The following is a 16,348-nucleotide window of genomic DNA, read 5'->3' on the forward strand; positions in this document are numbered from 1 at the left end:
TTATAATAGGAACAACTTTGTAAAATATCATTTTAACGTAAAATCACAATTGCAGGCGTGAGTTCCATCTTTCCTCCTAAAACCCCAATCCGTCCCACTGTGCAGTGGTAGAAAGTTAGGTTTAGATCAGCACTCTCGTACAATCATATATAATATATGCATGTACCTTGTATCGCAGCTCGCCCAGCGTCATAGGTGGCTATGATGCGCGTAGTGGCTAGTACTCAGCTATGTTGAAGGAATACTAAGCAGTATAACAAATATACTTCAGATAGTTAAAACATATACCTTCTCAATTTCAATCATCATACAACCTTCTACAATATTGTTCGCTATGGTATCAAGTAGTGTTTTTGACATTATGGATTCAATGGAACACGATCACCAATTTTCCTGACCCAAATACGAGATAATGTGCTGTTTCCCATATGTTTGAGTTGAAAATCCCATATTAACTTTAATTCAATTGCGGCAGCTCATGGAAAGACCAAATGAGCTGAAATTTTCAGGAAGGCTTCCTCTAATCGTAAGGAATAATCCTGGGAGGTGTCCCGTGGAATTATACAACTTTTTTTTTTTCCCATACTGAGCTGGGCCAGTCTAATCTGCATAGAATGAAGTCAAAATACTCCAGGGCGTTGATACAGCTTGGAATTTTCAATGGAAACAGAGCATTAAGTTGCAACTGATCTACGTAAGACAACAAGGTCAAAATACAAGAAAAATAGATATCGAACAGGGAGTTAACATAAAGTTGATTTACATGACACGAGTCCAAATTACTCCAGGACGATGATACAGCATGGAATTTTAAATTGATGTCCTACAGGGCGTTAATATGCACCTTATCTAAGATCTACGTGAGACAAGGTCAAATTACTCCAGGGCATCAATACAGATTGGAATGTTCATTCGAAACAGGGCATTGAGGTGCACCTGATCTACGTAAGACAAGGTCAAATTTGTGGAGGGCGTTAATACATTTTGACAATTGTCCCACAGGGCGTTTAACTTATTTACATGGAACAAGCTCAAATCACTCCAGGGCGTTATTAAATCTTGGAATATTCGATTGATGTCCTACAGGTCTTAAAGATGCACTTGGTCTACGAAAAATGAGGTCAAATTTTCCCAGGGCACCGATAAAGCTTAAATTTTCAATTGTTGTTCTACATGGCATTGAAATGTATTTGATCGATATGGGCTAAGGTCAAATTACTCCAGGGCGTTCATAGAGCTTGGAGTTTCTATTGATCAGTCTTCAAAATATCCTTCGCATTGCGTTGCTTTGATCCACATATCAAGGAGTAGGATAATGCACGCCTCTTTTTTCTCAATCCAACATTGCTTTGATTTGCTCCTATCCTTTCGTGAAAATACTGCATCAATGATCTAGAAAATATCGACTCCTTCTGTTGAACGAACATGGGTTGTAGGCATAGCAACCGTGCGATCATTGTTTCATTGTGGAGTTGAGAAGCTCGAAAAGTGTCAGACTGCAGCACCCAGCGATTGAAAATTATCACTGTTGGTACATGTCTGATACTAAGGCTGTCTGATAAAATTTGCTGGAGTGCCTATTTATCAAAAAATCTAATGCTTTTTATTTACTGATTTTTTTGCTTGTAGGAAACACGCAATGGATGGCAAAATGTTGTGTAGGTCAACCAAACAGTTTTTCAGAAAGGACTGCACCGGATGTAATCTTACTTGCCCCTCCAAGAACATTACTAGTGCTTTGTACATTTAGTCTCGATCAAATAAACTTAAAGGCACCGCCGGCAAGATCTGTCCCAGGTTATGTAATATAAAAGCCAGCGATAAACGACTCTGTAATAAATAACACATCTGGCTTCGTAGATGTGCATTTGAAAATCCAAAAATCAATTCATTCAACTGTAAGGCCGTCTCCAGTGTCGTGTACTAGATGGCATTATAGTACTAGAATGGCTATTCAAGAAATTTTACATTCTAGGCACCTTTCTAAAGATAACTAGGTACACTATACTCTTCTGGAAGATCGAATTCTGTTGAAAAAATCGTTAATTCATTATGTGGGATTGATATACGGACATCAGTAAATTTCAATGACATTCAGTTCCTGAATTGATCACATTAAATTATTTGTTGCGATATCCCAACGTTTGTAACATTCGAATCCAAAGCAGCTGAAATGATTTGCATCAATGATGCAATATTTTAGATCAAGTAATCGCAGGAGCAATGAAATGCGAGGATTCAAATTCATCATTACAAAATGAAATTTTTCAAGGCATGCTTTTGAAATCTCTCTTGTGAAATGATGATTTCGGAAGGCTGCTATTGATACCATACAGGGCGTCAAGATGCACTTGATTTACATGGGATGAAGTTAAATTAATCCAGGGCGTTTATGCAGCTTGAAATTTTTAAATAATGTCTTACAGGGTCGTAAAATGCAGCTGATCTATATGAGACAAGTTTAAATTACTCTAGGGCGTCAATACAGATTGGAGTTTTCAATCGATGCAAGGCATTGAGGTGCACCACATCTACGTAAGACAAGGTAAAATTAGTCAAGGGCATTTATACATCTTGACATTTGTCCCTTAGGGCGTTCAAATGCAACTGATTTACATGGCATGAGTCCAAATTACTCTAGGGCGTTGATAGTGCTCGGACCATTCTAGTGATGTGGTGCGTAAAGATGCACTTGGTCTAGGTGAGGTCAAGTTACTCCAAGGCGTTGAAAAAGCTTGAAAATTTAATTGATGTCATACAGGGCGAAAAGATGTTACGGCTCTATATGGGACAAATTACTCCAGAGCGTTGATACTGCTTGGAGTTTTCGATTTTGACATATGTGGAATTAGGTCAAATTATTCTAAGGCGGTGATAATGCCTGGAATTTCCATTCGATTTGCTGAAAGAACTCTGGGGCGTTGATACAGCTCGTGAATTTCGATTGATTTTCTACAGGGCGGTGATATGCTCATGATATATATGAAATTCTATGCAAATAAGTTTAAATTACTCCAGGGCGTTGGTAGGCACAGGTTAAAAATTTCGATTGATATCTTATGGGGCGTTAGATTGTTGTTGATTTCATACATTTTTTTATGTCTTCGGGTGGAAAATTCTGAAATAAATCTGAGAAAAGCTTCTTAGTCGTCGACTAAGCGCGACTAAGCAGGACGACAGGGCTGCCCACCGGTGGGGCAAGAGTTTGGATCTAGATGTGTCCAAAGTTCGCTGAATGAAATACAAAAAAATCGATACTTTTATGACAGGTCTACTTTATACCTGTCATAAAATTATGTTTGCAGAAAAATGCACACTAAATTTTCTTAAAAAAGTTGCCCAATTTATTAAAATATACCCAAAAATAGTAGTTTTCACAACACTAAATAAAAAGCGTGAAATGCTAGTGAATTGTTTTTGCACGATCAGGCATCTTCTTCTTCTTTTCTGGCGTTACGTCCCCACTGGGACAGAGCATGCTTCTCAGCTTAGTGTTCTTATGAGCACTTCCACAGTTATTAACTGAGAGCTTACTATGCCAATGACCATTTTTGCATGCGTATATCGTGTGGCAGGTACGAAGATACTCTATGCCCTGGGAAGTCGAGAAAATTTCCAACCCGAAAAGATCCTCGACCGGGAGGATTCGAACCCACGACCCTCAGCTTGGTCTTGCTGAATAGCTGCGCGTTTACCGCTACGGCTATCTGGGCCCCTCTGGGCACGATCAGGCATATTTCGCTCTAATTGAAGGTAATGTGTGGGGTTTAGTTAATTTTCAAATTTTTCGCGGCGTTGCTTGGCGCGGCAATGGCTTGAAATTGTGCTCCATTATGGGCCAAAACTGGTTTCCAAGCATTTATGCAAAAACACCCCAATTATTCTTACGATAGATTTTGTTTTCATGTTTGATGTAATGAAAGTTCTGCCGAAAATTATACGTATAAAAACAACAAATAGCCATAACTTTTTCAAATCTCAATCAATTATTATGATACTTAGAAAGAATGTCTCTTACTTGAAAATAATTCGAACTAACATGACAACAGAACCGACACACATCAAAACGATTTTATTTTTGGCATAAACCTTGGACCATAACACGCATCTAAGGAAAGTTTTGTATGATTTTTGAAACCTTTTTGTATTTAAAAAAAAAGCTTGATGATATATATTATATTTTTATACAATCCGCCTATTACAGAAGAAAAGCCTAATAATGTTATTAAAATGATTTCAAATCTTTTTTTTCCGTTAATTTCACGGAAAATAAAAAAAGTTCCAGAGAAAATTTAAAAATTTCATATGTTGAAAAGAATTGTAGAACTTGAATTTTTTTTTTATTGCAAAAAATCGGTATTCAGAAAAGGCTTCAAGAATAGAAAAGGATAAAAATAATAAAAATCAAAAACCGAAATTTATAAATTTGCGAAGAAAAATAAATCATTGCTCAAAACGTGTTCAGAATTATTTAAGATAACGAAAAATGATATTTAGATCGAAAATAAAAATTTGGATATTAGAGGGTTAAGGTAACAATAAAGATCGGAACAATCTCACCAAATTTGTTCAAGATGACTAAGTTGTTGTCTACCCAACAATTCGAAGCACTTCATGCACATTTTTACATAGGCACTCAGGCATCACTAGAATACACGCCCAAACGGTATTACTGTGCAATTTTTGTCGCGATAAATCCCTATTTTTAAACTTCTGTAGAAAGATTATTTGCTTTTAATTCACCAAAATGCAAAAAATATCTATTTCTCGAAAATAAAAAAAAAACGAGAAAACATCTATCGTGTTAAACAATTTGGCTCAAAGCACTGAACACTGCGTGCTTCGCTTCCGGGTGGCATAGTACCGTCCAAACCACCTATCGCAATCGCAAAATTATAGCTTGAACACAAGACACTACCGACCACTATAAACCTAACTGATTAACCTTATTCTCGCAGATCACGCTGTTAACACTTAACAAAGCAGCACTTTTCTTCTAAATTTGTGTCGAGTAGCATAGCACCATTAACCACTTTGCTCTTTCGTGACTTCAATGGAAACATCGGTGGAGACCACTATCACGGTGCTCCCCTGACCGTTATTATCAGAAAAAAATCTCCATTAAATCTGTGCTCACCAGTCGATTTGAATAGCTAAGCTGCATGTCAAAATTTAAAAAAAATCCTAGAACCCCTTTTTGAAGTTACGCCATTTTGATTGTGTAAGTCTACTAATTCAAAGGAAATCTGAGATATTTAAACTAGTTTTAATTGGCCGTGATTATAAGAATAGATATAATATTAAAATTTGAATCAAAGTTGGTTTATATAGTTATTTGTAACTTCTGGGAGGAGTTTTGAATGAGAAGATAGACGAAATTTGGAGTTACGTCCTTTTGGAAGCGTAACCATTGAAAACACTAATTTGCAATAGATGAATTAGGCATTCTTTTAAGTAGGCATTCCGTTAAGCATGTTAAAATGTTTTCAATGACTCATTGTACTTACATGTCGTCAAAGTCTTTCACAATTGATTATTTTTTCAAAGGCTCAAGCACTGTAAGGCATTACGGAGCAATTTTCGTGTCATTATTATTACTTATAAAATATTGTTATGGCCCAACTAGCTACATTGGGCCTTCAACAGCCGAGTGGTTAGAGTCCGCGGCTACAAAGCAATAAATCAATTTGCATCTCGCAGAACAACGTGCTGAACGAAAGATAAATTTCACTACATTGGCCACTGGTAATAGATTGGAGCGTGTTCTGGAAGACCCGAAAAAAATGGTCGAATTGAATATCCAGTACTATAAGCCGTTGTCCAATTACTTGAAATAACTCATGGAACTTTATTTAAAACCAAACTACTTGGTAATGTCCTCAAAAGAGATTCTTTAGCATTTCTTTTTCATAGACAGAATTTTTGGTTAGTGGATTGTAGTATCGCATCACGTGATACAAATTGCGCATTTTTCAATAACTTGTTGGATGATGGACAACTATTGTTATCTGCGAAAACATGAAGGATCATTGATTCAGACGAACCTAATAATACGATAAATCAAATCATGCCATTTCCTCCATGATGACTTGAGAACAAATGATTGAACTCAGATCTCATGAGTGACCTCTGATAATGTTCCGTAACCGATTCCAAGTGCATTTCGTAATAGTAGTGCTAGTAAACGTAAGGAATCGTTAAATTTCCTGCGATTGGGTCCTTATCATTTTAACTAAACTTACCTGCTTCTATCAGTAGCACCTTCCAGTTCTTGATTTCAGACAGACGTGATGCCACCACCGAGCCTCCTGACCCGCCGCCGACGACAATGAAATCATACTCGTAGTCCGTGCTTCTCGATGTTTTGCTCTGTTTAGTGGAGGAACAGGAACGTGAAATGTCATTTGTTAAGTGTTTTGTTCACGAAGATAGTTTCAATCCATTACCTTCATTCTGCCGCAGGGATCTTCCAGATCGCACTGGGATCGAATGAACACCTCTAGCAGTCCCATGAACAGCATGTATTGGGAACCACCGCAGAGGGCCGCCAGGGTTGCCCCCACCGGTGGGGACATCGGACAAGCGCAGGATGACATCCTGCGGCAGTTACGGGGTGTTGGTGCCTAATGAAATTCACGCTTCCGGTTACTTCCAACTGTAAAACAAAATAGTGCAAGAAAGAAATACAATTAGTTAATGCGGCAATTCTATTGTTTCGATAAGTTGTATCATTGGGAACCGAGTTAGGGTGATGTGCTAGTATTGATCGTATTAAGCATTGATCAGTGAGAACTGCAATTTTCCCAGTATTGCAGTGAATGATGCTGATACAAACCGATGCCAAACCATTTTTTCTAAAAACGGCTTTAGCGTTGATAAGATTTTGATAAATCTTTATCTCTTTTTGGAAATAATGCAAAGAAAATGCATCTTGCCGTATTCTTAATCCGTCATATCGTTTTCATTTCTGTCGCAATCAATCTTACGGCTCACTGTGATATATTGAATGGTCAAAACACAACATATCAACGCTACAATCAAATGTTTTACTAGAATATATAGATTTACGGGCATCTCTCTCCATTTCTTCAGCATGATGGAATATACTAATTTCCTTTAAAATTCATTGTTCGTCATCAAAATTCAGCCCAAACATATGAACACAATTCCTTTTGACCGTACAATTATGGCATTTGCTCACAGTACAGCGAAAACAACACAATCAAAGGAACCGTATTTTTACGTCGAGCATCGCGCACACATTGATGCGCCAAGCTTTTTTTTCTCAGTATTGAGCATTTTGCACTTTATTAGACTACTGTGCAAAAAATGTTTGCACAGTGAATATTTTCACACCTCACACATACACATGCATAACAGTTGGACAGTTGCTTCGATACCAATCACCATCATCATCAAACTCGGGAAAGCAGTTCGAACATTGCCAGAAATGTCGCAACACCACCGGAGGATTGCTTCAGTGACTACGACCTGAATCTACCAACGGAAACAGATCTGATTCTTGGTACTTGGACGGTGATCAGCCGCCCCTGCCATCGATAACAGACGCTGTTGTGAGCCGCTCCCAGCAGTACAGGCAGTACATACGCTCCAGGTTTGCGGAAGCTTGCTTCTTTCCTGTCAACATAAAACCGGGGTTGGTTACTTGATCTTCCCTAAAGATGCTCGAACCCCGGAAAGTACAGCGAGTAGGTAGGGAGAAGCGTTGCTGGACAGAAGGCTAAGGACCACACAAAGGGATCTATTCTACTCCTGCAGATACGCCATGTTCAAGATTTATCATCCTCATTACGATGAATATTTTGGCCAATTATGAGCTAAATACCGATATGTAGAAGTGAAAACGTACCCGAAAATAAACAAGTTTTGATAAAATCAATCTCACTGCTTTGAATCATTTTAAAACGTCACACCTTTCAATGCCTACGCCTACTAGTGTTAGTGAGTGTGTAAATTGTATCTAACAAATGAACAATTTCACCAAAATCTAAAAATTCATGCAATGATCAATACGACGGATTGAACTTTGTTTACATTCTCAATTTTACGCGGTCGTTGAGGAAATTTATAGAAACTTTTACGGCGTGTGATTGGAATGAAATCCTTCAGTGAAGAAGTACGAAGGTTTTCCATATTGGAAATAAGTACCTGGCGAAGTAAGTCACACAGGGGGGCGGAAAGAAACTTGTATCATAAAGTGGTGTGACTGGAGTCGATCGTTAAGCATTTCTCTCAAATCGTGTTCGTCCATGCGATTTCGGTGAAAAAGTGCAAAGTGGATAATGGAACTGAAGTTATTTAACGAAATACAGTAGTTTTATTGCATTTTTGGTGTACAAGTGTATAAACCATAACAGCTTTCACAAAAATACACTTGGAATTGGAATCTATGTTGCAGATAAGTTGGAATATCCGCCGTAGTGGAACATTTTTTGTTTGATACGATGAATAATAGCGCTTACGACGAAGTAGAACGAAACCCTACTGCTTTTTGCAATTTCAAATATTTTGTAGATTTTTATGTGTTATACACGTTAAAGATTTTAAGACATTTGAGCACAAATTGATTTATGATTTATTCTAACTCTTCGGATTAAAAAAAAAATGATTTTTTTAAAATACACATTGTATCGGTGTTTTAAACTTCCAGTCGTCGCGCGGTTTCGTACCGTCAGAACCACCACGTTGCTGTTGTGATTACAAAATAAAACAGCGCGACGACTGAAGTGTTAATTTAATAATTTGTGTCTTATTCTAAGATACACATCGCTAATTATAATCTCTTTTTAAATATCATGCAATCAACTAAACCCCACCCTAAACAAATTTAATATTTTGCTTAAGTGATTTGCTTTAAGTTTATTTTGTGTAAATTTTGCATGTAGTTCCGAATTGCTTTAAATACCTTGAAATTGAAGCAATTTGAGTCTTTGAAATCTTTTGCAATAAGTAGATGAAAAACCGAGTTTAGTACTATACCATTTAATTCGGTTTTTCATTTACTTATAGGTATTCTACTAAACAGCTCGAAGATTTATTATCTTTCACAATGATTCAAAAAAGTTGATACCACAGCATTGCCCGAGCAAAGTTAAATAGCAAAATGATAACAAATCTTGTTACCTGGTTATCATCATTTGATAGCTGATTTTGTTATCATCTTGGCTGAATTAACAGCCAACATAACAAAAATGAGAACTAAAATTTATTTGTCGAATAACAAAGTAATAGTAAATTATGTTATCACTGAGTTCAAGTTGATAACTAAATTTACAACATCATATTTCTTTTGATTTTATGGTCATATTTCACGGGCAAATTTTGAGAAATGAGTATTTTGTATTAAACCTACGCTTCAAATAATTTTACTAAATTTTGTATGACGAAAAGTCAACTTTGTTTGTCAAAACACACTTTGTAAAAATGTTATGGGAAAGATGTGTGATAACATATTTTGTTATCAACCTGTTATCAATAATGTCTGTCACGGATACAATAATAACCAATTTTGTTATCATTCGGTTATCATTGATAACAGAATATCAAAGTGATAACAGTGATAATGCAAGTTGTTATCATTTTGATATCATCCAGTTATCCGCCTTTGCTCGGGTGGCTAGCTCCCTTGTAAAACCCGTTCCTCGTGAATGTGGCCCTGAAGATATCTGAAACGAGTCATAATTTATTAACAACGTAATGAAATAACATTTAAAAATGTATTGATATGGTAATGTCTCAAAGTTCCAAGGCACAATAAGCAATCATATTACAAGCTAAAGCTTGTTCTGTCGCAATTTCTGTCTTGTTATTTTTTTATTTTTTTTATTAGTACCATTCCAAACATTACATTCATTTCTTATATCTAGGTGTTCTGTGTTATTAGACAAAACTATCAGCCTAATTTGGTAAAAAAAATAAAATTTTTACAATCAACTCTCTCTAACTCGATATTGAAGGGACCATCGAGTTAGGGAGGTATCGAGTTATAGAACACAATACCAGTGCAAATGCGATCCAAGGGACCATCGAGGTAGCCATGAAAACCATTTTTTCTATGGTTCTCTAACTCGAGATACCGAATATCGAGTTAGCGAGAGATGACTGTATTAACATTTTGTTAACAACATATTACATTTCATTTGCCGTAGCAGTTCAGATTTTTTACAGGTGAGTTGATTTCACCTGCTTATATAAAATTTCTGTCTTAATTCATATGATTTGTCTTCGACAAATTGTTCTTCTTCGTTGGCTCCCAAGTTAATCTTCTACCAATTCTGTTATATTTATGTTGAACGGAAAAACCACCTAGAAATGCCGTTGGAAAGGTTTTCAGTATACCTAACTCAAAACCGACCAAAATGTCACTTACGGCCTTTTGCGTTTGGGCCCCTCAATTATGGATAGTAAGCGAAAAAAACCTGTACGTAGTCCAAAATACCGTTCAAAAGGCGAATATCCGGCAAAGTCAAAGAAAACTTTTCAAAGTGAAACACCAAAAACTTTTCTCATTATAATTCTATGTCTATGTCTTCTTCTTACGTCAAAGATAATTCGATACAAATCCGTCGCATAACTTATTTTCTACAGCCAGGCTTTGGAATAAGGCCCATTGTGCTGCTAAAAAAATGCTTCATGTTTTGCGTTGAAGCTTCAATTGTATCACATTACCATCGCATCACAGCTGGAAAGCTGAACTAAAACATCAAAGCAGTGGAATACATTTCAAATTGTCTTATAAGCGGTTTCTTCACCACCGCTTAGGGGCGATCCATTAATTACGTAAGGGTTTATGGGGGGAGGGGGGGTCTGAGATTTCTTACGTGCTATACAATTTATTTTTAATTTTCATACAAAAAATCTTACCATGGGGGGAGGGGGGGTTGAAAAACCCCGAAAAATGTCTTACGTAATAAATGGACAGCCCCTTAGGCTATATTAACTATATGGGTAAACCACCTTAAGCGAAGGTGAAGAGATCGGCCCTTATTGTGATATCAATTGGTTTTTGTTCCTTTCATTGGCTCAAATTTTATATCAGTGTAAGTTTGAAAAAATGAGAAATGAGTAACATTTTTCAGTTAATGTGTTTCATTAGTGTTACTAAGCATTTAGTCGCATCGAGTCAAGGAGTGTGGGCTCCCACTTCAGTTTGGAAAACTTTATGCTAGGAATTCGATTGTGCCACTAAGCGTTGCATGCTAGTCCGTTATCTAGTGTGGTGTTTCCTGCAAATGGAAAATCGTCCACTGGAAGCATTAAAGTGTCAGCGTCTCTTAAAGAAATCACATTACATAACTCAATTTTCAGTAGTTTGAAAATTGAATTCTTAAACCAAATCCTCCAATCTCAGGTCATTCTATTTGTCCTCCGCATTTCTTCAAATTAGATTGCTCTTGACCAAATGTGGGAAACTTTCTCTTTACAACAATCCAATATCCAATCAACACTGAAATACTTAAAGCTTTCCTTCAATCTCCATTCCCATCATGCGGAGAGGACATTAAATGGAACAGGATTCCTTTTCAAAGATCAAGGTCAGTGGGGCCTTCAAAAAGTAAATTGTTGTTGAGATCGAAATGCCAAAAGAAGTGCCCCGTTTAGGATACTTTAATGCAAAAACTGGTTCCGCGGAATGAATGAATGGTGTGTTACGGGTAGAAGGCATGACTAAACCAATTCCCAAAACACGCTTCGATAATTGTTCTGGGAATTCGGTGGTTTACGGATGAAATAAATTGCTTCAATTTATCGATTGACGCATTGCGGGTGATTTAAAGTAGCGGAATTTGCGTAACTGCGGGGGTTCGTTTCATGCATATCGAAGAATGGATAGCTAATATTGCAAAGTTGTGTATTTCAACAACATCTTAAAGTTCCCAAAACATCCTAAACCTGTAGTATTAAAACTCAAACGAATTTAGTATTATACCATTTAATTCCACTAGAGTTTGTATCTGTTGACAGATACGCGTATTTCGACCTCAACTGTAAGGTCGTCTACTAGACTTGGCTTGAAGTCTAAAATCAACAGCTTGAAGATATATTATCATAAAAGTTATGTCGAATTTTTATTAACGGGGTTTTTATAGAAAAATGTACTATATCTTGAAAAGTGTTGAAGTTATGAACTTGCTTAGTAATAGTGTCTTTGAGAGAGTTTTTCCAAACAGCTAAACTTCAACAACTTTTGTGACTTGTGTATTGAAACGTTAAACAATGAATTTACTTTTTTACTCCCAAAGGCTATTGACTAAAAACGCTAAAATGTCAGAACCTTTCACTGTGCATTGGATTGTTCAAAATTTAAAATCATACATAAATTAGAACCGTAGTGTTCTACTTATTAATGAGCTCTTGCAAAATAATGGAGGAAGAATTTAAAAGAATCTAGTACAACAATTTGGGGTCACCTGCAGCGCATGCAAATCGTTTCTTCAATTTGAATAGTACATGGCTTATTTAGAAATAAATAAAGAAGCGTTTATGATTGGTTTCAGATTTTTTGTGTGCTTTAAGTAAGTTCTTGTGCGCTTTAAGTTAAGACCCCAAACTTTTGCACGATGACTTGAAGGAAAATTTTATGGTTTTATAATTGGTGTTATTTCTAAATTATAAGAAAACGATTCTTATTCCACATTGATTCAAAATCTTGACTAATCAATTGCTAAGAATGTTAGCATTTTTTTTCGATTCTATCACATTTCCCCGAAAACCATTCACCTAAATTCCGAACATCTGAATATATCATGGGCCATTTTCCAAAAAGATCCTTTCCTCGAAAACTTTTAACAAGTTTTGAAATCAAGTTTTATAAAAACCCTATGACTATGATGCTTGAAGTTTAATCGCCAATATCGAATATAGTTGGGCTATTCCATACCATTTTTCCATAAACAAACGTGTAATCGATCATCACTCTCCTTAATAGCAAATTTGACAAAAACCTTAATAAGGGGTTTTCATACTTGTTGGTCCGCGGAGAACTTTTTATAATGCAATTGTTGCGGTACATGAATTTCATATGGATGGGTTATTAATAATGGATATTATTATTTTTATAGTGATTGTATATCTCCATTATGTTGCAGTTCATACAAAACCACACAAAAATTATTACAGTGGATCTCTAACATGGCCATTTTTAGCTAGTACCAGTTATGGCCACATTGATTCTCTAGATGGCCATATGTAAAATTTCTATAACTTTTACATCTTTAGTCTTTTTGATTATTTTAACAGTAAAATTAGTTTTATATATTATAAAAAAAAACACCAAACCATTCAAAATGCAGAAACATTCAAAATATAGCGTGTGGTGAAAAAGGGAACCACTATGGTCATAACTGGTTCTCCTACCCTCTATGAAATATGTAAATCTATGCTTAAAGTGACCCCGTTCGAAATACAGCAATTCCAACATATGTTATCCGATCCAACAATTCTAACGAAAATTTTGTTGGTTTTGGCTTTATAAGTTTTGAGTTTATTTATTTTCATGTAGTTAATTCAAATCTGAAAAATATATGCTTTTGCCAGGTTTAAATTGAGATTTTTTGGCATTCAAATACAGATCAAAAGTTTTGAAATAAGAGGAAGCCTACAAATGTTGTTAAGTAATTTTCTGGGTATTGATTAATTTGGTACAACTGACCAAAGGTTTTGTAGTGACATATTCCTAATAGTACAACTTAGAGTAAATCAAACATACGAAAAGTGATTAATCTCATGCATTCACGTAGATAAAACAGTTTTGAAATAAAATATATTCTGTATAATTACAAAAATATATCTGTAGTATTTGCCGGCTTATCATTGCCTCTCACTATTTTAATAACAACTCGTTATTTGGTTTAAAATATGTATTGTTGAATTTGACGGCCAGGTTAATTTAGTGCTACAAAATTAATTTTTGATTCAACTTCTTTTTCTTTTGAAATATTTTTTTCATTTAAATATAACCTATCGTTTTTGAAACCAAATAAAATGTTCTTATGTTATAAGGTACTGTTTAAAATAAAAACTCATTTTTGTTGGTGCCAGTCCCCTGAAACCGTTTTCCTACGCTTCTATTCTTCCATCATTATAGCACGCCTTTCTTTACGCCTGATACATAGGCAGTCTGCTAACTAAACAGCAAGTCTCTCTGTCATATAAATACCTTCTGCATGAACTGCCGTAGATGCAGGGGTATATCCAGTAGACTGATGCAAATTTTGAAGTTTTTGCTCCCCTATGCTTAAACGATGTCAATTATGATGAAAATGATCCTCCCAAAATTTGAAGTGATTCGGAAAAAATTTGGTTGTGCACACGCTATTTGAAGTTTATATGGAAATTACTATGGAAAAGGCAAATCTTTTGTATTCACTCCTCTAACTGCTCGTCCAAATATTATATGGAAAAGTAAACACAGTCATCTTATGTGAAAATTTCCCAGCTACAACTTTGCCGAAGACCTCATTTCGATGGGACGTAAGGATAATTTGTTATTTTTGATAACAAAGTGTAAATCATGCTGAGATGATCATTCAATTACTTTCAGAGCAACACTGCTTTTTGCTGTAGAACATAGTAGCCTGGATTACTTTGATCTATTCTTTTCGCCAGGAGCACCACTGTTGCCTGCCGAACAGTTGGTGAAGCATGCTACATGAAAACCAACTTTATGATGATGAATAACAATTTATCCTGAGGTCCAATCAAAAAGTGGTCTTCGGCAAAGTTGTAGCAGGGAGGATTCCACATTAGTAGAATTTGTTCACTTTTCCATAAAATATCATAACGAAGAGATAGAGGGCTGAACACAAAAGATTGGCATTTTCCATAGTAATCTCCATATAAACTTCAAATGGCGTGTGCACAGTCAAATTTCTTCCGAATCACTTCAAACTTTGGGAAGATGCTATTTACCATAATTAAAATCGTTTAAGCATAGGGGAGCAAACATTTCAAAATTTGCATCACTCTAATATCCAGTCTACTTTTTACCAGTTGTGAATGCATCATCAATTCATCTCCCTTCCCCTAACTTGTCGGAATTCTGACGTAGCAGGCGCCATTTTTCCCTAAAAACAGAAGATCACCAGCACTGAGGGAGTCTGCTAATCCCAAGCAGTCATTTGATTGGTTCATTGTATTCTAAAGTACGAAGGTATGGTGCTGCCATCTAGAAAAAGTTTACTTGATGCGTGAAGCGTCGAAAATTTTACCCGGCAAGGTATAGGAAGTGGAATTACAAATGCCTGAATAAAATTAACTACACTAGCTGTTTAAAAAAAATCGAAGGACTACATTAAGGACATATTGATATGCATTTTATATTTTTTTCTGAATGATCTGCTGATACTAAAGCTTATCAAAAGTATAACCCCGTCCTCCTTCTGTCGGGTGTGAGATCACTGCGTCCATTTTTTTAGAACTATTGTGATATACCCTTTTGCTTTTACAAAGACCCTCAGTGGCGGGAACGCCACCGGAATACTTTGCGCGGTGACTGAACTTTTAGCCATCTGCCATTGATGGGCAGAAGTCCTAAGTTGCAGCATTGTGAATCCCCCAATCTGGTACGATCAGCCTGATAAAGCCGACCACTTCCCTGGGAGATGCGTTCCAAATATCGGCCGGCTCCAAAAAGGGCTTGCCAAATATTTGGATCTTCGTTGTATATGTGCACTGCAGGAGCAGAGAAGGTGTTGTGAGGTTTCGCACGTTTCACTACAGAAACGGCAATTTGCGTTTTGGATGGCTCCGATCTTTTGTAAATGGTATCTGCTGGGGCAGTGTCCAGTTATAAGACCGGTGTAGGTGCTGAGGTCCCTTTTGTTGAGACCAATGAGTTTTTGTGTTTGTTTCGAATTAATTGTGACGAATCTTTTAGATTGATTCGCATTGGAAACTGTTTTCCAATTGGATATAATTTGCCTGGACAACCAGCTGTTCAGTTCAATATTTAGTGAGCAGTTTGATATGCCAAAGAATGGCTCAGGACCAATGAATGTATTGGCCGATCCATTCCTGGCTAGCTCATCGGCAATTTCATTACCCTCTAGACCCATATGCCCGGGGATCCAATATAGTTTAACTCGATTGCGGATGGCTAGGGTTTTTAGAGCAAGAGCACATTCCCACACTAATTTTGAGTTAAAAGTGTAGAATTTGATTGAGCCTGGAGGAATACTCGGTCCACCTTCTTGCCACTCTTGGCGAGAAGGAATGAACACCGTATATGATATGTCATAATTCACAACCATTTCCATCCAGTCACTGCATTTTTCTACAATTGGATTTATAGAAAATTCGTTTAGTATGCTTAGGTGACCGGTTAAAT

The 16,348-nt window shown here is 36.4% G+C and overlaps 1 protein-coding gene across 3 annotated transcripts in view; it reads right to left on the minus strand.

Moving 5' to 3' along the window:
* The window catches only part of LOC5567033 (glucose dehydrogenase [FAD, quinone]), a 206,254-nt gene that overhangs the window by 68,279 nt on the left and 121,627 nt on the right, over window positions 1–16,348 (minus strand). For all 3 annotated transcript variants that reach the window (XM_021848547.1, XM_021848546.1, XM_001651381.2), the window contains 2 exons: window positions 6,447–6,655; window positions 6,243–6,369 (listed from right to left, as the gene is read on the minus strand). In XM_021848547.1, coding sequence (XP_021704239.1) covers window positions 6,243–6,369; window positions 6,447–6,596 — 277 coding nt within the window. In that variant the 5' untranslated portion in view covers window positions 6,597–6,655. The remainder of the gene's footprint in view (window positions 1–6,242; window positions 6,370–6,446; window positions 6,656–16,348) is intronic.

The sequence above is a fragment of the Aedes aegypti genome, chromosome 3 (assembly GCF_002204515.2).
Source record: "Aedes aegypti strain LVP_AGWG chromosome 3, AaegL5.0 Primary Assembly, whole genome shotgun sequence".
NCBI lineage: Eukaryota > Metazoa > Arthropoda > Insecta > Diptera > Culicidae > Aedes > Aedes aegypti.